Below are 26,605 nucleotides of genomic sequence, written 5' to 3'. Positions count from 1 at the left end.
ATGTATGTAAGAAGCATTTTCCTTATATATATATTTTTTTTTAATCTGGGTATTAAAAACATGGCCGCCAGGGTGAGTTGGGTAATTTTCTATATAGGCCTCTTGTGAATACTTTGGAACACCTTTTTTTAAGTCAGTCTTCTCATGCCAATAATTTGAAATATTTGCTGAAGAGTTTTAATCTTTGTTTCTTTCCATCTAAGTCCCTCAGGTGAGCGACCCAGGGCCCTTTGGGGCCTCTTGTTTGGTGTGTGGGGGTACCTACATGACTTGCAGATCAAGTTTGAGTTTCTCTCTGATCCATTGTTTTTTGACATACGGTAGATATAAGCCTTTAAATTAGGAATGGTATAACACTTATACGGATTGTTTTTAGCAAACACCTCAGAAACTGACCTTATCTTTGTTTTGTGAATTTACTTACATGACTTCAAGATAAAGTTTCATTTATTGATTTTTGACGATGTTACGGACCTACGAAGTTACGGGCCGTAGACTTTAAAATTGTATCTAAAATAGCTGATGTACGGCTTCAAAGTGCAGTAGGGGGCATTTTGTTTCACAAACACAGCTCTTGTTCTTTGAAATCATTGCAAGACAGTAATGTGTGATGCAATGTTGAAACATGAAAGAATAAGTTAAGCTTTTCAATGGAAACAAAACTGGATACCATAGCAAGACAAGTACTGAACCATGCATGTATTGTGACTGCAGAGGAGGACAGCGCAAAGGTGAGCAATGCCAGTCACGACTACACCAACATCCGCATCGACTCCGAAGGCATGACAGCCCATGAGCCCAAGGTGGAGGCGGTTGTGGCCCATGCCCAGGTGGACACAGCCTACGTCCAGCAGCAGAATAAGGTACGGGAAAACAGGCCTTAATGCAGAGTGTACAGGCTAATCAGGGACCACACTTTCCGCTTTTATGAACTTCGTAAAAATGAAATCTCATTAGCGAAAATCCAGTTTTGGTGGAAAATGTTGTTCCTGATTAGCCTTTGTGGACTGCACAGACTATCCTTGGATGACACTTTACTCACATGTATTCATCCTAGTTTTCCCAGAACAAGGCTCATTGGTTCACTTGTGTTGAGATATTGACACCATTTATGGCAAACAAGACAAAATATGCGCTGGTTGGGGTCTTTAACCTTTTGCATGAAGGACTTTCATGACCAACATTAAAGAAGACAAAAACACGAAAACGGCTGAGCGCAAAAGAACGAATGTTACATGAGATCAGAAAAATGCTTTAAAATGAAGAAGAATCCTGGATCACTCCAATGGCTTTTTAGCTCACCTTAGCACAACAGGCTCATGGTGAGCTTTTGTGATCGCCTTTTTTCCGTCATGTGTTGTCAACATTTACCTTGTTAATACTCTCGTGGAGACATTTATCGTCCAATCTTTATGAACTTTGGTCAGAACATGTGTATCAATGATAGCTTGGATGCCTTTGAAAATAGTTCCTGTAAGTTGAAAAACATGGCTGCCAAGGGGCGTGGCAGTTTTCTTTATATGGCTTTAGTTAATCTTTGTTAACACTTTTGAAGTAATATTTTTCTGTCCAATCTTCATGAAACTTAGTCAGAACATTAGATTGAATGATATCTTAAATAAAATTGAAAATGGTTCCGAACATGGACACCAGGGGGCAGCGCTTTTTTCCTTATTTGGCTGAAGTCACATTGTTAGTCCAATCTTCATCAAACTTGGTTAGAAAATGTGTCCCAATGATATCTTGGATGAGTTTGACAATGCTTCCGGTTGGCTGAAAAACATGGCTGCTAGGGGGTGGATGGGGTAAGTTTCCATTACAGCGATATTAATATCTTGTTTACACCCTGTAAGTCACATTTATTGTCAAATCTTCATGAAACAAAGTAAGAACATTTGTTCTTATGATATCTCGGATGAGTTTGAAAATGGTCTGTTTTAAAAAAAAAAGGCCGCAAGGGGGCAGGGCATTTTTCCTTATATGGCTGTAGTAAAACTGTGTTAACATTCTAGCTGCCACATTTTTGGTTCACTCTCCATAAATCCCGGTCAGAAACACATTCTAGCTGCCACATTTTTGGTTCACTCTCCATAAAACCCGGTCAGAAAGTTTTTTTCTAATGACAGCTCAGCTGAGTTCGAAAATGATTATGGTTCATCGAAACACATTTCCACCATGGGGCGGGACATTTTTCCTTATACGGCTTTAGAGAAACCTTGTTTACACTCTAAAAGTCACATTTTAATTGCAATCTAAGTGAAACTTAGTAAGAACACTTGCTCGAGTTCAAAAATTCTTCTGGTTGGTTTAAAAACATGGCCGCTAGGGGGACAGGTCAGTTTTCTTTTTATGGCTAAAGATAAAACTTGTTAACTCAATATTGGCCACATTTATTGGCCAATCTTCGTGAAATTATATCAGAACAATTATCCAAAATCAATCTTTGCTGAGATTGAAACTGGGTTATGTGAGCTCAAAAACTAGGTCACTAGGTCAAATAAAAAACTTATACTCTAGAAGTCACATTTTTGGTCTTATCTTCATGAATCAGCTTGCACTTTGTCAGAATAGTCTAGTTCCTTTGGGTCTCAGGTGAGCACCTATGTGTCCATGGCCCTCTTGTTTATTAAAGATTCATATGCTTTGTCTAAATATCAAGTGTTGTGATTTCAAACAGTTATAGCAAGAGCAGAGGCAAAACCAGGGGTCGTATTCCAGAAACATCTTAAGTCATTTCTTTAATATTTTCACATTATTTGACAATTACAATGTTTTGTATTTCTGTATTAAATAAAGACATGCTTGTTTTTTTCGTATTCCTCAAATAACATAACATTGACATAATGATGTTATATTGATGTAATGTTCAATACCTAACTATTGCAGTATGAAATGAAACACTTAAGAAAAATTCCCAATTTAAGGATATAAATAAAATTTAACTTAAGATGCTTCTGGAATACCACCCCTGGTAGATAAACAACTTTGTGTCTTTTTTGTCCATATTTGAGCCCGTGTTTAAGTTGTGCTACATGATACTTTTGTCTATATTCAAGCCTGTGTTCCAGTCATGCTGTACATTATTTTCGTCTATATAAAGCCTGTGTTCAAGTCATGTTTCATTCTATTTTCTTCTATATTGAAGCCTGTGTTCAAGTCATGCTTCATTATATTTTCCTCTTCATTTAAGCCTGTGTTCAAGTCATGTTTCATTCTATTTTCTTCTTTATTTAAGCCTGTGTTCCAGTCATGCTGTACGATATTTTCCTCTATATTTAAGCCTGTGGTCAAGCCATGCTTTATGATACTGTTATGCTATATTTAAGCCTGTGTTCCAGTCATGCTTTATGATATTTTTATGCTATATTAAAGCCTGTGTTCCAGTCATGCTTTATGATATTTTTATGCTATATTTAAGCCTGTCTTCCAGTCATGCTTTATGATATTTTTCTCTATATTTAAGCCTGTGTTCAAGCCATGCTTTATGATATTTTTATGCTATATTTAAGCCTGTGTTCCAGTCATGCTTTATGAAATTTTTATGCTATATTTAAGCCTGTGTTCCAGTCATGCTTTATATTTTTATGCTATATTTAAGCCTGTGTTCCAGTCATGCTTTATGATATTTTATGCTATATTTAAGCCTGTGTTCAAGCCATTCTGTACAATATTTTCTTCTATATTTAAGACTGTGTTCCAGTCATGCTGTGTGATATTTTCCTCTATATTTAAGCCTGTGTTCAAGCTATGCCTATAATATGTTCATGCTATATTTCAGCCTGCATTCAATTCATTTATGATATGTTCATGCTATATTTCAGCCTGCATTCCATTCGGGTTCAAACTCTGGCAGTGCAAGCATGGTTGGAATCGTCATCGGTAGCATTGCTGTCTTGATCATCGTTGTTGTCGCCGTAGTGATGCTGAAGAAACGTAACGGCCGCCAGCCAATCACCCATGGGTTCGTTGAAGTTGACCCCGCCGCTTCGCCCGAGGAACGCCACGTTGCGAACATGCAGATGAACGGATATGAAAACCCAACTTACAGATATTTTGAGGTTGCTTCAGGAAACTAGAAGCTTGAGAGATGGGGACATTATTGTGGTTTTATTGGGTTACAGTTTTTGCGATAACATTTTTATATTGTCTAATTTAAAATGTAAAATATGCTTGACTTTGAAAGATTTCGGTCACAATGACACTCTAGCCTGTGCAGAGCAAATATTATTTCGTATTATGGCTTAATATCATTCTGGTGTTGAGATGTGTACTACTTATTATGCATTTTGACGTGCATTTATCATTAGCATATATTGATATAAAAAAATTCTGCATTGCAAATACAAGTTCCAATTTGCGGGTGTTCCATTGGTGAATTTAAATGGCGTATATTACTGTATAGTGACAAGTCATTCCATAGCCATAGTGATCAATAGGTGTCACATAAATTTCACACAAAAAACATTTAATCACACACAAAAAAACACTTTTATTATAGTTTCCAATGTGATAAGCTCTGTTAATCCTGCAAACAATTATTGTACTAAGATTGTGGTTTGTTCAACCTTGTTTGTAGAGTTTTAGTTTCGTCCCGTGTAATGTTGTACACCGTTGAAGTGCATGTGTTGGCAGTATAGCGTTTTCTTGGAATACTCGGAATTATTTAATGATTTTTGTCCACGGTTTAATTACCCATATCAGGATTGCCCAGTGGCATAAGATCTGATAAAGACTGAATGTTTTAATGAAAATTACACAGCCTCAGAAATATTGTCCAGTGCACTGTGAGTGTAATGTTATTTTCGCTTAGGCCAGTTATTTGTGTGCTTCTGCTATAGACACTATGTAAGAATCCCAATTCAGCTTTTTATCTTGCGATTTTTATGTCAATTTTTCTGATGCAAATAATATATGTGTGTGCCATTTAGCTTACCCAAAGTTGGTTTTTAGTACACAAAAAATATAAACAAAACAATAATGTTGAAGGTGATGAAATCATTTGACTGTTGATAAAAAATAAAGGTCCAATTTTCCATATCTGTGTGTCTGTGTTTAATAAATGTATGTTTTCGGTGGACGTTTTTTGTCACATCTGTTTTGTATGATTTTTCTTCCATTTGTAATAACATTTCATGAACTGTGTTGAGTTGTACTCTCTATGATATGTATGAATGCTAAGTGATATTTGTGTGTATATATATAATATGTATAATATGTATCATTTATATTAGCAGGTATTCAATAAGTAAATTTTTTATTTTTTTTCAGTATTTCCACATATGAAGTGTTGCTGTTTTTTTACATAAGAGCTATTTTTACATTTCGATGATTGTATTCTTAAATTATTTTATATCTAACTAAAGCATTAAGAATTTTAACAAAACATTGTAATTCATTTTGCGATATTATTTAAGACCAGTTTTATGAAAAAAGGTGTGGTGGCAATTCAAAAAAGGTCATTGGAAATTTTGTATCAGTCTACGTCCTGCAATATATATCTTATGATTAGGCAATTAAGCTTGATGTTTGCAATCTTATTACAAATGTAAAATAAAATTTCTGTGGAAAGTAAGGATTGGCTGATTTACTTGAATCTGTCAATGTTGTATGACCTATATCTATGAAGAACAAAATTGATCCTCGCTCTGGGAAAACGGTGCTTAATGCATATGCGTTAATGTTGTCCAGATTAGCCCACGCAGTACGAACAGCCTAATCAGGGACAACATTTTTCACTTTTTGGAAAAATTCTAAAGGAAGTTGTTTTTAAACAAATATCCAGTTTAGGTGGAAGGTGTCATCCCTGTGCGACACTGGGACCGCATACATTAAGCCCAGTTTTCCGAAACGCGGCTTAATTTTATGACTAATGTTCCACCATAAAGCACCAGTAACCAGTGTATGTCCCACTTTGTAATTAGATTGACAAACATAAAGGTCATATGCTTTTTTTTTTTTATTAAAATTTGAAGTGTATTAGGAACATGTTAATCTGTCACAAAGTTGATGATAAATAGATTTAACTCCATGAACAAATTGAAAGCTCCCTATATTCTGCAAAATGGGTTAAATAATTTCAAAGAAAAACATCACATCAATAAAAAGAAATAACTGATTCCACTGTTTAAATATAGAATTTTAAGTGTAGACCAAATGTTTTCTTCATGCTTTGCTTTTCAAAGATTTTGTACTTGAATACGTAGATTTGTGACAGGTAGACTCATTTTTTCCAATTGAGCCTCTCTTTGGAAAAACTAGGCTTAAAGCATGTGTGTAAAGTGTCGTCCCAGATTAGGGACGACACTTTCCACCTAAATTGTTTTTTTTTTATCTACAGACTTCTTTCACACAAAAAATGCTATAAACGTTAAAGTGTCACCCCTGATTAGCCTGTGCAGTTTGCACTGCACAGGCTAATCTATGACGACATTTTACCAACATGCGTTAAGTCCTTTTTTCCAGAGTGAGGCTCAAGTTTGTGTTGTGATCATCCTATGTGTTGTTTCCAGGGGCTATGTTTGGCTGTGATCATCCTATGTGTTGTTTCCAGGGGCTATGTTTGGCTGCACCTTTTTGTCATATCGTACCATCATCATGCCTGTACTCTGTAGATCTAATAAACCTGTACACTTCACAAACCAGTTTTATGGCATTAGTTTATGAGCCCTATTTCTGGACAACTTTGGTCTGAGGTCATTTACATCATGCTTCTAATCATCAACTTTTATCTTTAAATTTCCGGTATGGTCAAACACAGATGAGTTTAGAACTGCTATGATAACACTTAAATATATGGGTATTTAAGTAAAATTCAAGATAAAATCTATTAATCAAGTTAAGAAATTCAAAACCATGTTGCTCTTGAGAGGTAGATATGTTCTGAAGCATAAGAATTTATGCATCGGTTCTCTGAACTTTATGATAAACAAGACGTTTAATAAATGTAAAATCACTACTTGTGGCAAAAATCGTTGACAGCGGCAATAACGATATACACAAATAGATAATTTTACTATAAGTTATGCTAAATCGTTATGTACATGCGCTCGGAATAAAATTATGTTAATGACAGACGGGGCACTTAATAATTGAGCGGTATGCAAACAAAAGAAAGAACGTGTTGGTTTATAAGAAAAGACTACGTAACTATATAGAATATATTCGGAATTCTGAATCAGTTTTTTTATTAGTTTAAATAAAACAACCCAAAACATGTATAACCGATATACGTATTCCATTATACTAATTTAGCTGAAACAGCATTGCTCAGAAATATATTACTTGCTTAACGCATTATAAATAGTTCCAAATTGAGACGGAAATAACATCAATATTGTCGAAAATGGGCCGAATATTCTTACCTAAAAATGCAATTAGAATATTCGATTTGTATGCAAGGAAAATTTAAAAAAAATGTAAATGAGTAAAATTGCACTTAGGGTTTAGTGCTGACGACTTTTGTGTATTGGCCATTGTTTGGATAACAGCTGCCATAATTGATTTGATAATTGCCACTTATTTTGAACTGATTGCACAGATTTTATCATACGTTTGCGCTCTGAGCCAACTTCGAGGCAGTCGGCTACGGTCTTGTTATCGTAGTACCTGAAGTTAGTTGACGACATGCATACATGGTCATACACCCACTTGTTCACAGGCCTGAAATCTCGGTTAATCCAGGCCGATCGATATCTGCAACCTTAACGATAGGTTTAAACTGGGCGTAGCCCAAACAGTGGCTCGAGTTGTCCAGCTACATGGGCTACCGCAGCGGTTGGAAAACTTGTTTCTCAAGGAACACAATCAAACTTCAATAAAATAAATGTTTTGGGAAAACTGGGCTAAATTCACAAGCAAATGTTGGACGACACTTTCCGGAAAAACTGAATTTACGTTAAAAAGACTTTCTTTTTTCTTTAAACGAAAAATAACATAACAGCGGACAGTGTCGTACCTGATAAGGCAATGCGGACTATACAGGCTAATTTGGGACGAAACTTCACGCACATGCATTAGGACCCACCTGTTCTTGTTCGACTTTCACGTGCACCGGGGTCGCCTGAAAAACGTGCTCGAGGACAGCGAGGAAGCAACACTTCTTAAGTTCTTATACATTTAGTCGTTAAACGGAAAGACCTAGTTTGGTAATGATTAGACATACAAACAAAAGTGACATAAAAGTGTGTATTTTAATATTTCTTTGACAGAAAAAAAGTTCATATAACAGTGCAAAGCTGTTTTTACCTACAGGATTAGTTGAGTTCCAAATAAGGTCTATTTCGACACATTTTGCGACGTGTAAAAGAACAAGCAAAGATCATGTGACACCCTGATATTGAAATAATATAATTGTATTCCGTATGGACCTCATACACGTCGACACGAATGCATTTAGTTGTCCGGATTTTCAAACACCGCTTCACAATTATCTACGTAATGACTTTTCCATTGCAAGAAGGTATAACCGAATGTGTCACGCACCGGGAACTAAAAGTTTCTTGCACAATGCGGATGATAAATGGTAGGTACAAAATGTTTGATAATGGTTACGAAGGTGGAGGTGGTTGTGATGGTGATTTGACAGTTTATGATGAAAATTTCGTTGATTTTTGTTGTTGTTGATGCTACTGGTGATGATGATGGCGATGATGATTATGTTAGTATTGTAATTGTTATCGTGATAATAATGACGACGCCGACGCTAAGTATAATAATAATAATAATTATTATTATTGTTATTATTATTATGGTGGTGGTGGTGCTGCTGCTGATGATGGATATTATTCTGTGGTTGGGAAAAGACATAGCTATAACGAAGAAGTTATGATTCAAAGTGTTAAACCGCCCTTGCTTTATTACTATTGATCGTGAGAAAAAACTGCACAGACACTATATAGAGAGCTTACCTTATTCTACATGTCCTTTGATATACATAAATCATTTATCAATAGCGGTTATAAAGGAATTTTGTGTGCATTTTTCAATAGAGGTTATAAAAGAAATGTGTGTGCTGTGATCATTTTTCAATAGAGGTTATAAAAGAAATGTGTGTGCTGTGATCAACGTAAAATTTCGATATCGTAAAGTAGGAGAGACGATATTGTTAGGATTAACTTTCTTACTGGTTTTATGTAGTTTGGTGGGTATTTATGTATAAGTTTATTTATGTAAGTATATTAAAAGCAATTAAACTTTCATATACAATGTACCATTATAATGTCTGTCATAGGTTTATCATTCCGAATATATAGCAATATTGATCGTGTTTGTTCGTGGTTTAATATTAATTAAAAAATAGTTTTACGATTAAAAACCGTTAATCAATTCTCAAACAAGTGGTTTTCGAAATATGCCATGCTAAAATACTCGTCATAAAGATTGTCTTTATATGTGACGTTTGGTTACCGGCGTAGTTAACTGGTAAATAAGTTATTATTTCATAAATGACGTGGTTTGGCTATCGAACTTTCAACCATTGTACCTTGTTGATTGTAGATTACTCTATCATTCTTATTGATATTGATTATTGATTACATTTTTAACCGGAACACAGATTATACTTTTAACACAGCGATTCCATGTTCAGTTGACCAATTAAGCAGTGCATGAACGTTGATGAGCCTTTACTTTGTCTAAGGTTCATTGACCAAGGATTTAAGGTCAATTGATTGAATGATACAGCCATCTGCTGTTGTTTCCGTCTGAAATACTGTTTACATATATAACTATAACTACATAAATATTTCTGTTTGTCTTGATAACAGACTACGCGATACTACTATAATAACCATTTTCAGAGTTGGTACAACTTCAGTAATGAGTGAGCCTGTTTCCACAGCCCAAGGTGACTCAGCTAGCCCCACCCCCGGGCACGATCAAAGGGTCCCCGACGCGCCGCCAGTGATTCGTCTGCCGTGCTGTCCGAGGCGTAAGTCAGGGGCATCGATGCGATGGCATTCATTGACATAGCAAGGGTTTGAGCATGGCGCTGAGGCAACGGGGCTTAACACATGTGCGTAAAGTGTCGTCCCGGATTAGCCTATGCGGTCCGCTTTGATGGAATATTTCTTAACAAAGTCCAGTCTAGAGGGATCAAGTCGTCCCCGATTAGCCTGTTCGTACGGCTCAGGCTTATCTGGGACTTCACTTTACGCACATCGTGTCTACCTGGGACTTCACTTTACGCACATCGTGTCTATCTGGGACTTCACTGTGCGCACATCGTGTCTACCTGGGACTTCACTGTGCGCACATCGTGTCTACCTGGGATTTCACTTTACGCACATCATGTCTACCTGGGATTTCACTTTACGCACATCATGTCTACCTGGGACTTCACTTTACGCACATCATGTATACCGGTAGTCAGGTTTATCTGGGACTTCACTTTACGCATATCATGTATACCGGTATTCTGGTTTATCTGGGACTAAACTTTACGCACATCGTGTCTACCTGGGATTTCACTTTACGCACATCATTTCTACCTGGGACTTCACTTTACGCACATCATGTATACCGGTAGTCAGGTTTATCTGGGACTTCACTTTACGCATATCATGTATACCGGTAGTCTGGTTTATCTGGGACTAAACTTTACGCACATCGTTTCACCTGGGACTTCACTTTACGCACATCATGTATACCGGTAGTCAGGTTTATATGGGACTTCACTTTACGCATATCATGTTTACCGGTAGTCTGGTTTATCTGGGACTAAACTTTACAAACATCATGTCTACATGGGACTTCACTTTACGCACATCATATCTACCATGGACTTCACTTTACGCACATCATGTTTACCGGTAGTAAGGTTTATCTGGGACTTCACTTTACGCACATCATGTATACCGGTAGTCAGGTTTATCTGGGACTTCACTTGACGCACATCATGTATACCGGTAGTCCGGTTTATCTGGGACTTCACTTTACGCACATCATGTCTATCTGGGCCTTCACTTTACGCACACCATGTCTACTTGTGCCTTCACTTTACGCACATCATGTATATCTGGGACTTCACTTTAAGCACGTCGTGTCTACCTGGGATATCACTTTACGCACATCATGTATACCGGTAGTCAGGTTTATCTGGCACTTCACTTTACGCACATCATGTCTACCTGGGACTTCACTTTACGCACATCAAGTCTACCAGGGACTTCACTTTACGCACATCATGTCTACCTGGGACTTCTCTTTACGCACATCATGTATACCGGTAGTCAGGTTTATCTGGGACTTTACTTTACGCACATCATGTCTACCTGGGACTTCACTTTACGCACATCAAGTCTACCTGGGACTTCACTTTACGCACATCATGTCTACCTGGGACTTCACTTTACGCACATCATGTCTACCTGGGACTTCACTTTACGCACATCAAGTCTACCTGTGATTTCACTTTACGCACATCGTGTCTACCTGGGACTTCACTTTACGCACATCATGTATACCTGGGACTTCTCTTTACGCACATCATGTATACCGGTAGTCTGATTTACCCAGAGCGATGCTAATATGTTCGTTGTTGGATTTTACGCCATTTTTGAACTGCGTTTCAGAATACTGGTGATGATGAAGAGGATAGTGTTGTTGTTGTTGTTGTTGTGTTGTTGTTGTTGTTGATGATGATGATGTGGAGGAGGAGGATAAGGAGGAGGATAAGGTAGAGTTGATGATGGTGATGATGACGATAACACGGAAAAAGATGATACAAAAGAAGAAAGATGATGATGGTGATGATGATGTGATGAGGAGGAGGAGAAGGGAGAGGAGGAGGAGGAGGGTTGTGATCATGTCAACGAAACAGTTATGTGGAAGAACATGTTGATAGTGATGATAAGAACTAAAATAATGATTATCAGGGAATGGTCAGTACCATTGTCAAGAATTATCATTTTCTCATCTGTGTAGTGCTCCATAGCATCGAAGTGAAACCTCTCAATCCGGACATGGTGGAGGTTGTCATAGGAACAGACAGATGTAAACAAATTGTTGCCAGGCTACACAAGGAAAAGGTAAATATGCATTAGTATGTTGATTTTCCGACATGACCTTATCGAAACTACCAGTCGCAGGTTATTTAATCTAGTGTCTTATGAAACCTATGTACTAAACTTTAACATACAAAAGTGTTAACAGGTGAAGAACTAAACAAAGTGCATTGATTAAACTTCGACGAATTTTCTTTAAGTGTTATGTATTAAATTCCAATGGAACTTAATCCAACAGAAGATCAGTTAGTGTGCGACGAATCTATGGAAAAGGTCTACGACGATGTAGCGCTATCAATTAAAATATACTTAATAGCGCTTTTTATAGAACAATTGGAAAATTTTTCTAATTTCTCATTTGATATATCGTAATGTTAAGTGTGTCATTTCGTAAATACTTACAACAGATGAATCAATCAATAATTTATTAAAGTCTCATAATTGTTGTTATTCTAATACATTTGCTGGAAATCATAGATTAAGATTTAAGCAGCGCTCTGAGAAAACGGTGCTTATTGCATGTGCGTCAAATGTAGTCCCGGATTAGCATGAACAGTTCGCACATGCTAATCAGGAATGAAACTTACCGCCGAAACTGGATTTTTGCTAAGAATACACGTCCTTTCAATGAAAAGTACCAAACAAGCGGAAAGTGTGGTCCCTGATAAGCCTGTTCGGACGAAATTTTACGCAGATGCTTCGAACCTTGCTTTCCCAGAGCGCAGATCATGTATATGTACGAAAATGGCATCTCCTCTAACTGTCTACTCCAGGTAATTGCCATGGCTGCGGAAGGCATCAACATAGGGAAGGAGGGACCCGTCACGCTGCTGCAGATCGCCACGTGCTCAGGTCACGTGTTCCTGTTCGACGTGCTCGTGAACCGGGATCTTATGCACCAGGGCCGCCTTAAACACGTGTTTGAAGACAGCAACGTGCAGAAGGTGAGTGCTCTGCGATTATTTGAACCGCGTTCTGGTATATGTGTAAACTGTCTTCCCATATTTACCTGTGCACTCTGCACAGACTAATGAGGGACGACTCGTTCCGCATAAACTGCACTTTCAATAAGAAGGTACTTCTTAAACGAATACTACCATCAAAACAGAAAGTATCGTTCCTGAATACCCCGGTAGCCTGTGGAACGACACTTAACGCGCATTAATTAAGCCCATTTTTTTCACAAAACAAGTTTCTAATTATTGGCTGCGAGGTTCGCTGGGCTTCGGACAAAACTTGAATTTACCAAGGCGAGATCATATAATAATTTAAATTTAACCAAATCATTATAGCAGGATTGTGCACAAAGCAGGTAGAAGACCACATATCAATAGAAGCCTCATTGTTGCAAAAAATTAAAACAACTACAAAAAATCCGATGTATTTTACATCGTTATTTACAAGCAAGTGTATAATTTTATTGCGGACAATTTAGTACATAGTTTCATGACAATTTGTATAAACTGTTGAATGTTCGGCCATTTAGAGATATCTAGGTACACTGTTGTTCAATACTTAGATTATGTTGTGCTTTTGCCAGGTGATCCACGACTGCAGTCGATTGAACGCTGCCATCACCTACCAGTTCTCCACCTCGCTCTGTAACGTGTTCGACACACAGGTCAGTGACTGAACCCTGACCTTACCTACCCAATCTCTACCTACTTCTGTAACGTGTTCGACACACAGGTCAGTGACTGAACCCTGACCTTACCTACCTAATCTCTACCTACTTATGTAACGTGTTCGACACACAGGTCAGTGACTTAACCCTGACCTCACCTACCCAATCTCCAACTACTTTTGTAACGTGCTCGACACTCAGGCAAGTAACTGAACGCTGACCTCACCTACCCATTCTCTACCTTTCTCTGTAACGTATTTGACACTAGGTCACTGACTGAAAACTGCACTCACCTACCAGTTCTCGACCTCGCTCTGTAACGTGTTTGACACTCATGTCACTGACTGAACGCTGACCTCTCCTACATGATCTCGACCTCGCTCTTACCTACTTATGTAACGTGTTCGACACACAGGTCAGTGACTGAACCCTGACCTTACCTACCCAATCTCTACCTACTTCTGTAACGTGTTCGACACACAGGTCAGTGACTAAACCCTGACCTTGCTTACCCAATCTCTACCTACGTCTGTAACATGTTCGACACAGAGGTCAGTGACTGAACCCTGACCTTAACTACCCAATCTCTACCCACTTCTGTAACGTGTTCGACACTCAGGTCAGTGACTGAACCCTGACCTTAACTACCCAATCTCTACCTACTTATGTAACGTGTTCGACACACAGGTCAGTGACTGAACCCTGACCTCACCTACCAGTTCTCTGCCTCGCTCTGTAACTTGTTCGACACACAGGTCAGTGACTGAATCCAGACCTTACCTACCCAATCTCTACCTACTTCTGTAACGTGTTAGACTCACAGGTCAGTGACTGAACCCTGACCTTACCTACCTAATCTCTTCCTACTTATGTAACGTGTTCGACACACAGGTCAGTGACTGAACCCTGACCTTACCTACCCAATCTCTACCTACTTCTGTAACGTGTTCGACACACAGGTCAGTGACTGAACCCTGACCTTACCTACCTAATCTCTACCTACTTATGTAACGTGTTCGACACACAGGTCAGTGACTTAACCCTGACCTCACCTACCCAATCTCCACCTACTTTTGTAACGTGCTCGACACTCAGGCAAGTAACTGAACGCTGACCTCACCTACCCATTCTCTACCTTTCTCTGTAACGTATTTGACACTAGGTCACTGACTGAAAACTGCACTCACCTACCAGTTCTCGACCTCGCTCTGTAACGTGTTTGACACTCATGTCACTGACTGAACGCTGACCTCTCCTACATGATCTCGACCTCGCTCTTACCTACTTATGTAACGTGTTCGACAAACAGGTCAGTGACTGAACCCTGACCTTACCTACCCAATCTCTACCTACTTCTGTAACGTGTTCGACACACAGGTCAGTGACTAAACCCTGACCTTGCTTACCCAATCTCTACCTACGTCTGTAACATGTTCGACACAGAGGTCAGTGACTGAACCCTGACCTTAACTACCCAATCTCTACCCACTTCTGTAACGTGTTCGACACTCAGGCCAGTGACTGAACCCTGACCTTAACTACCCAATCTCTACCTACTTATGTAACGTGTTCGACACACAGGTCAGTGACTGAACCCTGACCTCACCTACCAGTTCTCTGCCTCGCTCTGTAACTTGTTCGACACACAGGTCAGTGACTGAATCCAGACCTTACCTACCCAATCTCTACCTACTTCTGTAACGTGTTAGACTCACAGGTCAGTGACTGAACCCTGACCTTACCTACCTAATCTCTTCCTACTTATGTAACGTGTTCGACACACAGGTCAGTGACTGAACCCTGACCTTACCTACCCAATCTCTACCTACTTTTGTAACGTGTTCGACACACATGTCAGTGACTGAACCCTGACCTCACCTACCCAATCTCTACCTACTTTTGTAACGTGCTCGACACTCAGGAAAGTAACTGAACGCTGACCTCACCTACCCATTCTCTGCCTCGCTCTGTAACGTATTTGACACTCAGGTCACTGGCTAAACGCTGCCCTCACCTTCCAGTTCTCTGCCTCGCTCTGTAACGTGTTCGACACACAGGTCACTGGCTGAACGCTGCTCTCACATACCAGTGTTCTGCCTTTCTATGTAACGTGGTTGACACACATATCACTGTCTGAACGCTGACCTCTCCTACCAGTTCTCGACCTCGCTCTGAAACGGGTTCGACACTAAGGTAAGTAACTGAACGCTGACCTCACCTACCCATTCTCTACCTTCCTCTGTAACGTGTTCGATACTCAGATCACTGACTAAAAAAGTAAACGCTGCCCTCACCTACCAGTTCTCTGCCTTCCTCTGTATCGTGGTCGACACACAGGCCAGTGACTAAACGCTGCCCTCACCTTCCAGTTTTCTGCCTCGCTATGTAACGTGTTCGACGCACAGGTCACTGACTGAACGCTGCTCTCACCTACCGGTTCTCTGCCTTTCTCTGTAACCTGGTCGACACACAGGTCACTGACTGAACGCTGCCATCACCTTCCAGTTCTAGACCTCGCTCTGTAACGTGTTCGACACTCAGGTCAGTGACTGAACGCTGACCACTCCTACCAGTTCTCTGCCTTCCTCTGTAACGTGTTCGACACTCAGGTCACTGACGGAACGCTGCTCTCACCTATCAGTTCTCTGCCTTCCTCTGTAACGTGTTCGACACAAAGGTCACTGGCTGAACGCTGCCCTCACCTACTAGTTCTCTGCCTCGCTCTGTAACATGTTCGACACAAAGGTCACTGACTGAACGCTGACCACTCCTACCAGTTCTCGACCGCGCGCGGTAATGTGTTTGACTGAAAGCTGTCCTTTTCTCACCAGTTCTCTACCTCGTTTTCTTTGTAACGTGTTCGACACACAGGTAAGTGACTGAACGCTGACCTCACCTACCAGTTCTCTGCCTCGCTCTGTAACGTGTTCGACACTCGGATAACTGACTGAACGCTGACCTCTCGACTAGTTCTCGACCTCGCTTTGTAATGTGTTCGACAATAGGTCACTGACTGAACGCTGCCCTCACCTACCAGTTGTCGACCTCGCGCGGTAATGTGTTCGACACTCAGGTCACTGACTGAACGCTGACCCATCCTACCAGTTCTCGACCTCGCTTTGTAACGTGTTCGACACTTAAGTCACTGACTGAACGCTGACCATTTCTACCAGTTCTCGGCCACGCTCTGTAATGTGTTCGACACTCAGGTCACTGACTGAAAGCTGCCCCTCACCTACTAGTTCTCTACCTCGCTTTCTTCGTAACGTGCTTGACACTCAGGTAAGTGACTGAACACTTCTCTCACCTACCCTCTCTCTGTAATGTATTCGACACTCAGGTCACTGACTGAACGCTGCCCTCACATACCAGTTTTCTGCCTCGCTCTGTAACGTGTTCGACACTCAGGTAACTGACTGAAAGCTGACCTCTCCAACCAGTTCTCGACCTCGCTCATGTGTTCGACACTCATGTCACTGACTGAACGCTGCCCTCACCTGCCAGTTCTTGACTTCGCTCTGCAACGTGTTCGACACTCAGGTCACTGACTGAACGCTGCCCTTACCTACAAGTTCTCGACCGCGCGCGTTTATGTGTTCGACACTAAGGTCACTTACTCAACGCTGACATCTCCTACCAGTTCTCGACCGCGCGCGGTAATGTGTTCGACACTTGGGTCAGTAACTAAACGCTGCCCTCACCTACTTGATCTCGACCTCGCTCTGTAATGTGTTCGACGATCAGGTCACTAACTTAAAGCTGACCTCACCAACCAGTTCTTGACCTCGCTCTGTAATGTATTCGACATTCAGGTCATTGACTGAATGCTGCCCTCACCTACCAGTTCCTGACTTCGCGCTGTAATGTGTTCGACGATCATGTCACTTACTAAACGCTGACCTCATCTACAAGCTCTCGACCTCGCTCTGTAACGTTTTCGACACTAAGGTCACAGACTGAACGCTCGTACCAGTTGATTACCTTGCTTTGTAATGTGTAGGACACTTAGGGCACTGACGGTACGCTGCCCTCTCCTACCTGGTCTCGACCTCGCTCTGTAACGCGTTCGACACTAGGTCACTGACTGAACGCTGACCCATCCTACCAGTTCTCGACCTCGCTCTTTAATGTGTTCGACACTCAGGTCAGTAACTGAACACTGCCCACACCTGCTAGTTCTCGACCTCGCTCTGTAACGTGTTCAATTCTTAGGTCAGTAACTGAACGCTGCCCTCGCCTACCAGTTCTCGACCTCGCTCTGTAACGTGTTCGACACTCATGTCAGTAACAGAAGGCTGACCTCATCTACCAGTTCTCTGCCTCGCTTTGTAACGTGTTCGCCACTCGGATAACTGACTGAACGCTGACCTCTCGACTAGTTCTCGACCTCGCTTTGTAATATGTTCAAAACTCAGGTCACTGACTGAACGCTGCACTCACCTATCAGTTCTCGACCTTGCGCTGTTATGTGCACTCAGGTCACTGACTAAACGCTGCCCTCACCTACCAGTTGTCGACCTCGCGCGGTAATGTGTTCGACACTCAGGTCACTGATGAAACGCTGACCTCTCCTACCAATTCTCGGCCTCGCTCTGTAACGTGTTCGACACTCATGTCAGTAACTGAACGCTGACCTCACCTACCAGTTCTCTGCCTTGCTCTGTAACGTGTTCGACACTCGGATAACTGACTGAACGCTGACCTCACCTACCAGTTCTCGACCTCGCTCTGTTACGTGTTCGACACTCATGTCAGTAACTGAACGCTGACCTCACCTACCAGTTCTCTGCCTTGCTTTGTAACGTGTTCGACACAAAGGTCACTGACTGAACGCTGACCTCTCTTACCAGTTCTCGACCTCGCTCTGTAACGTGTTAGACACTCAGGTCACTGACTGAACGCTGCCCTCACCGACCAGTTCTCGACCTCGCTCTGTAACGTGTTTGACACTCATGTCACTGACTGAACGCTGACCTCACCTACCAGTTCTCGACCTCGCTCTGTAACGTGTTTGACACTCATGTCACTGACTGAACGCTGACCTCACCTACCAGTTCTCGACCTCGCTCTGTAACGTGTTTGACACTCATGTCAGAAACTGAAAGCTGACCTCTCTTACTTGATCTCGACCTCGCTCTGTACGTGTTTGACACTCAGGTCACTGACTGAACGCTGACCAATCCTACCAGTTCTCGACCTCGCTCTGTAACGTGTTTGACACTCATGTCACTGACTGAACGCTGACCTCTCCTATCAGTTCTCGACCTCGCTCTGTAACGTGTTTGACACTCATGTCACTGACTGAACGCTGACCTCACCTACCAGTTCTCGACCTCGCTCTGTAACGTGTTTGACACTCATGTCACTGACTGAACGCTGTCCTCACCTACCAGTTCTCGACCTCGCTCTGTAACGTGTTTGACACTCATGTAACTGACTGAACGCTGACCTCTCCTATCAGTTCTCGACCTCGATCTGTAATATGTTTGACACTCATGTCACTGACTGAACGCTGACCCATCCTACCAGTTATCGACCTCGCTCTGTAACGTGTTTGACACTCATGTCACTAACTGAACGCTGACCTCTCCTACCAGTTCTCGACCTCGCTCTGTAACGTGTTTGACACTCATGTCACTGACTGAACGCTGACCTCTCCTACCAGTTCTCGACCTCGCTCTGTGACGTGTTCTACACTCATGTCACTAACTGAACGCTGCCCTCTCCTACTTGATCTCGACCTCGCTCTGTAACTTGTTCGACACTCAGGTCACTGACTGAACGCTGACCTCTCATACTTGGTCTCGACCTCGCTCTGTAACGTGTTTGATACACAGGTTACTGACTGAACGCTGCCCTCTCCTACTTGATCTCGACCTCGCTCTGTAACGTGTTCGACACAAAGGTCACTGACTGAACGCTGCCCTCACCTACCAGTTCTCGACCTCGCTCTGTAACGTGTTCGACACTCAAGTCAGTAACTGAACGCTGATCTCACCTACCAGTTCTCTGCCTCGCTCTGTAACGTGTTCGACACAAAGGTCACTGACTGAACGCTGACCTCTCCTACTAGTTCTCGGCCTCGCTTTGTAACGTGTTCGACACAAAGGTCACTGACTGAACGCTGACCTCACCTACCAGTTCTCTGCCTCGCTCTGTAACTTGTTCGATACACAGGTCACTGACTGAACGCTGACCTCTCCTACTAGTTCTCGGCCTCGCTCTGTAACGTGTTCGACACAAAGGTCACTGACTGAACGCTGACCTCTCCTACTAGTTCTCTGCCTCGCTCTGTAACGTGTTCGACACAAAGGTCACTGACTGAACGCTGACCTCTCCTACTAGTTCTCGGCCTCGCTCTGTAACGTGTTCGACACAAAGGTCACTGACTGAACGCTGACCTCACCTACCAGTTCTCTGCCTCGCTCTGTAACTTGTTCGATACACAGGTCACTGACTGAACGCTGACCTCACCTACCAGTTCTCTGCCTCGCTCTGTAACGTGTTTGATACACAGGTCACTGACTGAACGCTGACCTCACCTACCAGTTCTCTGCCTCGCTCTGTAACGTGTTCGACACTCAGGTCATTTACTGAACGCTGACCTCTCCTACCAGTTTTCGACCTCGCTCTGTAATGTGTTCGACACTCAGGTCAGTAACTGAGCACTGCCCACACCTGCTAGTTCTCGACCTCGCTCTGTAACGTATTCAATTCTTAGGTCAGTAAATGAACACTGCCCTCGCCTACCAGTTCTCGGCCTCGCTCTGTAACGTGTTCGACACTCATGTCAGTAACTGAACGCTGACCTCACCTACCAGTTCTCTGCCTCGCTCTGTAACGTGTTCGACACAAAGGTCACTGACTGAACGCTGACCTCTCTTACCAGTTCTCGACCTCGCTCTGTAACGTGTTAGACACTCAGGTCACTGACTGAACGCTGCCCTCACCTACAAGTTCTCGACCTCGCTCTGTAACGTGTTTGACACTCATGTCAGTAACTGAACGCTGACCTCACCTACCAGTTCTCGACCTCGCTCTGTAACGTGTTTGACACTCATGTCAGAAACTGAACGCTGACCTCTCCTACTTGATCTCGACCTCGCTCTGTACGTGTTTGACACTCAGGTCACTGACTGAACGCTGACCAATCCTTCCAGTTCTCGACCTCGCTCTGTAACGTGTTTGACACTCATGTCACAGACTGAACGCTGACCTCTCCTATCAGTTCTCGACCTCGCTCTGTAACGTGTTTGACACTCATGTCACTGACTGAACGCTGACCTCACCTACCAGTTCTCGACCTCGCTCTGTAACGTGTTTGACACTCATGTCACTGACTGAATGCTGCCCTCACCTACCAGTTCTCGACCTCGCTCTGTAACGTGTTTGACACTCAGGTAACTGACTAAACGCTGACCTCTCCTATCAGTTCTCGACCTCGCTCTGTAACGTGTTTGACACTCATGTCACTGACTGAACGCTGACCTCTCCTACCAGTTCTCGACCTCGCTCTGTAACGTGTTTGACACTCATGTCACTAACTGAACGCTGACCTCTCCTACCAGTTCTCGACCTCGCTCTGTAACGTGTTTGACACTCATGTCACTGACTGAACGCTGACCTCTCCTACCAGTTCTCGACCTCGCTCTGTGACGTGTCCGACACTCATGTCACTAACTGAACGCTGCGCTCTCCTACTTGATCTCGACCTCGCTCTGTAACGTGTTCGACACTCAGGTCACTGACTGAACGCTGACCTCTCCTACTTGGTCTCGACCTCGCTCTGTAACGTGTTCGACACTCAGGTCACTAACTGAACGCTGCCCTCTCCTACTTGATCTCGACCTCGCTCTGTAACGTGTTCGACACTCATGTCACTGACTGAACGCTGACCTCTCCTACTTGGTCTCGACCTCGCTCTGTAACGTGTGTGATACACAGGTTACTGACTGAACGCTGCCCTCTCCTACTTGATCTCGACCTCGCTCTGTAACGTGTTCGACACTCAGGTCACTGACTGAACGCTGACCTCTCCTACTTGGTCTCGACCTCGCTCTGTAACGTGTTCGACACTCAGGTCACTGTCTGAACGCTGACCTCTCCTATCAGTTCTCGACCTCGCTCTGTAACGTGTTCGACACAAAGGTCACTGACTGAACGCTGACCTCTCCTGCCTGGTCTCGACCTCGCTCTGTAACGTGTTAGACACTCAGGTCACTGACTGAACGCTGACCTTTCCTATCAGTTCTCGACCTCGCTCTGTAACGTGTTTGACACTCATGTCACTGACTGAACGCTGACCTCTCCTACATGATCTCGACCTCGCTCTGTAACGTGTTAGACACTCAGGTCACTGACTGAACGCTGACCGTTCCAACATGGTCTCGACCTCGTTCTGTAACGTGTTCGACACTAGGTCACTGACTGAAAACTGCACTCACCTACCAGTTCTCGACCTCGCTCTGTAACGTGTTTGACACTCATGTCACTGACTGAACGCTGACCTCTCCTACATGATCTCGACCTCGCTCTGTAACGTGTTAGACACTCAGGTCACTGACTGAACGCTGACCTCTCCTACTTGGTCTCGACCTCGCCCTGTAACGCGTTCGACACTCAGATACGTGTTTGGACAAACATAATGATTGAATGAACAGGCAGGTAAATTGACACACACGTCATTGCTGTGACTCGTGGGAAAGCGCTTATACATATAGGTCAGTGAGATGGCACACATATTGGTCATTAAATACAAAAGTTATGATTTGGCACACTGGTCAGAGATAAGACAAACAAGTCAGTTACACATAATTACCACACAGGTCAGTGATTTGACACATGTCAGTGATTTTACACACATCTCAATGATTGGGCTCATTGTGATAAGACACATTTTTTCATACACATGTCGGTGATTTAAAGCACGAATGTCATTGCATTGTTCCAAGCGGAACACAAAGTTTTACGGTGGAATCGTCTGCACAAGTAGTTTCATCTCTACTTTCCACACTGACCAGTTCGGAAGATTCTACAACTCAGTCTATTGCAACGTCAGCCATTTCCATCACCAGTCTATTCACGTCAGTGATTCGACACGTATATTAGTGACAGTAAACTGATTGAACACACACATGTTAGTGATTAGACACTCAAATCAGTAATTTGACACATAGATCAGTGATTTGACACACATGACAGTTATTCTTCTCATATGTAATTGATTAGATACAGATTTCGGTGATTTGACACACAGGTCAGTAATTTGACTGACACGTCCGTGTTTGAACACATGTCACTAATTTGACCGGAAGGTCCGTGCTTGAACACACATTTCAGTAATTTGAATGACAGTTCCGTGTTTGAACACACAGATTAGTTATTAGACTGGCACGCCCGTGTTCGAACACACAGGTCAGTAATTTGAGTGGCAGGTCCGAGTTTGAAAACACAGGTCAGTAATTTGACTGGCAGGTCCGTGTTTGAATACACAGGTCATTGATTTGACTGGCAGGCCCGTGTTTGAATTCACAGGTCAGTGATGCGACACGAATTGAATCAACCCGTAGGTATGATTCGTAACAAAGTTTAGTGATGTGATAATTATGCAGTGATTTGACGGGACAGTAATTCGACACAAATGTAAGTGACACGTCACACACTTGTGGGTATATTGGACAATGAGATATCCGAAAGGAAAGCTGTCTGTTCAAAATTAACCGTATGTTTTAAATGAGGCTTATAGCTGACTTGAAACTTACTCTTATTTGCTTACTGCTTATATATATAAACGATTTCCGGTACCCAGATTGCCCACATGGTGATTGAGCGACATCGAGGCCGCCGGCTGCCGACGGGACTTCCGGTATCCGACCTGTGTCTGCAGTATTCCGATAGCACGGAGAAGTTACAGACGTACGACTGGCGGACACAAGCCAAGGTAAAGAGACTATTAAGTCACATACAGTTATAGTCGATTTCTAAATTTTACGTTTACATTAAAATGCCTAAAGCGTCTTTTTCCACAAAATTGATTATAGTGGTTTGCATATTAATTTGCTATAATTATACTGTTCGACGTAGACTTGTTATGTTATTCTATAAGAAAATTTATTTATAAAGGCATAACTGAGGTGTGTTTCTTTGTTTCAAATGTGTTCTATCGACGTAATTATCGGTATTATAATTATTTAACCAGTATACAGCGATACGATGTTTGCAAAAATGTCAGGTGTATGCGAAAGTGCGAAATCAATCTCACGTTCCCGCAAACTCGACCCATGCGCAAGCGAAATCTCGAAAGAACTATGCGAGATATCGATATCAACTTGTGCATCGTTGTTTTGCAACGTCGCATCATTATCTCGCGCTTTCTCATCGTTTTTCGCGTTCCCGCCCAGTTATTCAAAGGTCGTACGTTTGTATCAGTGCAGAATTTTGACATTTATATTTGAATTTAAGGGGCGACTACGTGAAACAACAATGTCAGGACACGGGATTTCGATGCGATATCGCTATATTTATTTCGCCAACTCGCATCGTTATTTGGGTATCTCGCATCGTGTTATCGCGCTCTCGCCCTTGTAGCTTAGCTGTTGAAATTGCGAAACAACAAAGTGCCATTACGGACCACCTAAATTTTTACTCATTACCATCTCTTCAAGGCGAACTTTCTATCGAAACAAATGTTCCAAGAGTTGTATTATGGTGTTTATTATTCAGGAAAATGAGAAATTACCGGTACATAATGCAAACAGGTTCTCCTTATATTCGACTGGGGATGAGTTTTATCAGCTCAATATATTTTATATAAATACAACAGATTCAGACTAAATATTTCATTTGAAATAAAATCATATCAGTACAAATTGCCTCCGAGATGAAAACTGAAGACTTGCATACATTTCCTTGAATTATGCTTGTTCCATGAAAGTTTCTCTGTTATCGACGCTTTAATTCCAGAAAACAGTATGCACATGCTTCAAGCCACTCTGATTCGCATAAAGAAAATAGCTTTATAAACATGGGATCTTAGCTAATAAGCATGTGCTCTTGTCATGGTATACCCATCTGTGTTGTAGACGACATGGATGACAATGGTTGGCAACTTCTGGGCCATGCGACCTTTGACCCCGGATATGGTCGAGTTTGCAGCATGTGACGTCATCGTGCTCATTCCTGAGGTCTACAGGCACCAGATGGAGTGAGTCCGCCGTCCTTTAAATATATGTGTTCACAGTTTGGCAAAATCCCCCCAAAAAATACAAACAAAGTATTGTGTTCGGAAAAGATGTTATTACCGCTATTTTATTTCTCACAAGCGAAATAATAGTCATAAATAAGTTAAAAATATATGTTTATTAATAGATTATCAACATCGGAATAAGTAAAATCATTTGTAAAATTTGACAAAAATATGAAAAACTATAAACAAGACCCTCTATTGTATTAAAAAAATATTAAGTTAAAAAACACCTACAATCAAGCCACATGAGCTCCTATTAGTATAATTAAGAAACAGAGCACTGGTTGCATTTTTAATGACTTGAATTTACTTGAAGTTGTATTTGCTATTCCATTAGGTACATTGTATCAAACGGTCTCAAGAAAGAATTCACCAAAGAAGTTGACAGCTGGATGTTAATTGAAATGGATGACGTCATAAAGGAGAAACACGGGCGAAAAGTCATTACGGAAGTGACGTCAATTCTTCACAAAATGGACGGAAAATACGACGACCGCGCAGCAGTTTTCAATATTCTCGACCAGGACGAAATAAACGCCCTAAGCTTGTGCACGTATGAAGACGCAGAGGCGGTGTCGGACCGGGTGCGGAAACTCAAGGTCACCTATATCCTTAAGGAACTTGAAGACATTCAGCGGCGGCTTCGAACGGAAGCGGAGAGCTGGGAGGACAAGGAAAACATGCTGGAGCATTTACGATACTATCAGACGCTGAAAAACGCGGACATTCGAGAGACTGCGTCCCGGATGTTCAGCGAGATCCGGCAGGCGATACTCGAACACGTCGAAGAGAAGTACGGCTGCGACTCCACTACCAACATGCTCACTCTGGTGGAACGCGACGCGCTCCTGACGATTCCCTACTCGGAAGTGGCTACGGGCGCGCATGGCCCGGTAACGTCCGTCGTATTCTGGCGGCTGATGGAAGAAGAAATACACGGTATGATAAACTGTCTGAGATTTTCGCCCAACCAGTTCGCGCTAACGGAACCAGAGTACGCGAAAGTAGTATTCTTTGCTAACGACGTCACTGGTGGCGTACCGGAAGAGGTTGCTACTTTGGCAACGGGACTTATGCACGCGCTTCGGGCGTTTAATGCTGCTACTGGGGGCTATTCGATAGAAGAAAAACGAAGAAGTGGCGCTTCTCAACGTGTGCACTGGCTTAATAATATAAATTAATGTATGTAGCTTGTTGTGTGTATTTATAATTGAAACATACTACATCGAAAGATTCTATCATCATTTGCCAAATCGGGAAAATCCTTATCTGCGTTACTTAAAGGTTGAAAGATTGCACAAACGAATTAAAAAAGGCCATTAGCATTTTAATTGGTTTTCCTTAAATAACAAACATATACATGTTTAAGTGAGATTCTCGAACTATGTAAGATATTAAGGGAAAACCAACATACAATAATTTAACCGATCACGTTGTTTAAAGAATAATAGTTTTTAAACGTCATAATTATTTTAAGCGTGTTAATACACTATTGAGATGTGTTGTTTGTTAGCACTACACAACTACTTTGTTTATCTTTTTAACTAGATCTAGATCATGTTTGCACTACTCAACATGTGTTTTTATCTTTTTTATCTACTACACATGTTTGTGGTTTGGTTGTTATGCAATATTTAAATTGGCATGATTAAATAATAAAATCTGTTTTGTGCTTTGCAAACTCAACGGTATAGTTTCACAGCTTTCAGCTGGTAAAATGCATGTTTTTTAAAA

General features: G+C 41.9%; 2 protein-coding genes across 5 annotated transcripts in view; both read left to right on the top strand.

Annotated features, from left to right (window-relative positions):
- LOC127860153 (amyloid-beta precursor-like protein) overlaps positions 1-6,638 on the top strand; it is a 54,486-nt gene extending 47,848 nt beyond the window's left edge. Inside the window, exons 10-11 of the mRNA XM_052398035.1 lie at positions 715-863; positions 3,822-6,638. Of these exons, the coding sequence (XP_052253995.1) occupies positions 715-863; positions 3,822-4,076 (404 nt within the window). The 3' untranslated portion in view covers positions 4,077-6,638. The remainder of the gene's footprint in view (positions 1-714; positions 864-3,821) is intronic.
- Positions 6,639-8,356: 1,718 nt separating this feature from the next.
- Positions 8,357-26,536, top strand: LOC127860156 (uncharacterized). 4 transcript variants are annotated; one of them, XM_052398038.1, is made up of 9 exons: positions 8,870-8,989; positions 9,033-9,139; positions 9,798-9,928; positions 11,923-12,026; positions 12,776-12,946; positions 13,543-13,623; positions 23,435-23,566; positions 24,708-24,829; positions 25,209-26,536. In XM_052398038.1, exons 3-9 carry the CDS (start codon positions 9,817-9,819, stop codon positions 26,050-26,052), a joined length of 1,566 nt encoding a protein of 521 aa, XP_052253998.1. In that variant the 5' UTR covers positions 8,870-8,989; positions 9,033-9,139; positions 9,798-9,816; the 3' UTR covers positions 26,053-26,536. The 4 variants fall into 4 exon arrangements, with proteins under 4 accessions (XP_052254000.1, XP_052253998.1, XP_052253999.1 ...); XM_052398040.1 differs by lacking the exons at positions 8,870-8,989; positions 9,033-9,139 and adding an exon at positions 8,357-8,521; XM_052398039.1 differs by having other exon boundaries at positions 8,891-9,167.
- Positions 26,537-26,605: the final 69 nt, after the last annotated feature.

Source organism: Dreissena polymorpha, chromosome 15 (assembly GCF_020536995.1).
Source record: "Dreissena polymorpha isolate Duluth1 chromosome 15, UMN_Dpol_1.0, whole genome shotgun sequence".
Classification (NCBI taxonomy): Eukaryota; Metazoa; Mollusca; class Bivalvia; order Myida; family Dreissenidae; genus Dreissena; species Dreissena polymorpha.
This window is presented reverse-complemented; position numbering and strand designations above follow the sequence as displayed.

Bases quoted from the DNA above. Each gene is read 5' to 3' on its own strand.
- LOC127860156 (XM_052398040.1), top strand. From the start codon at position 9,817: ATGAGTGAGCCTGTTTCCACAGCCCAAGGTGACTCAGCTAGCCCCACC. The intron at 9,929-11,922 runs GTAAGTCAGGGG...TCATCTGTGTAG, and splicing joins TCTGCCGTGCTGTCCGAGGC to TGCTCCATAGCATCGAAGTG. The intron at 12,027-12,775 runs GTAAATATGCAT...TGTCTACTCCAG, and splicing joins CCAGGCTACACAAGGAAAAG to GTAATTGCCATGGCTGCGGA.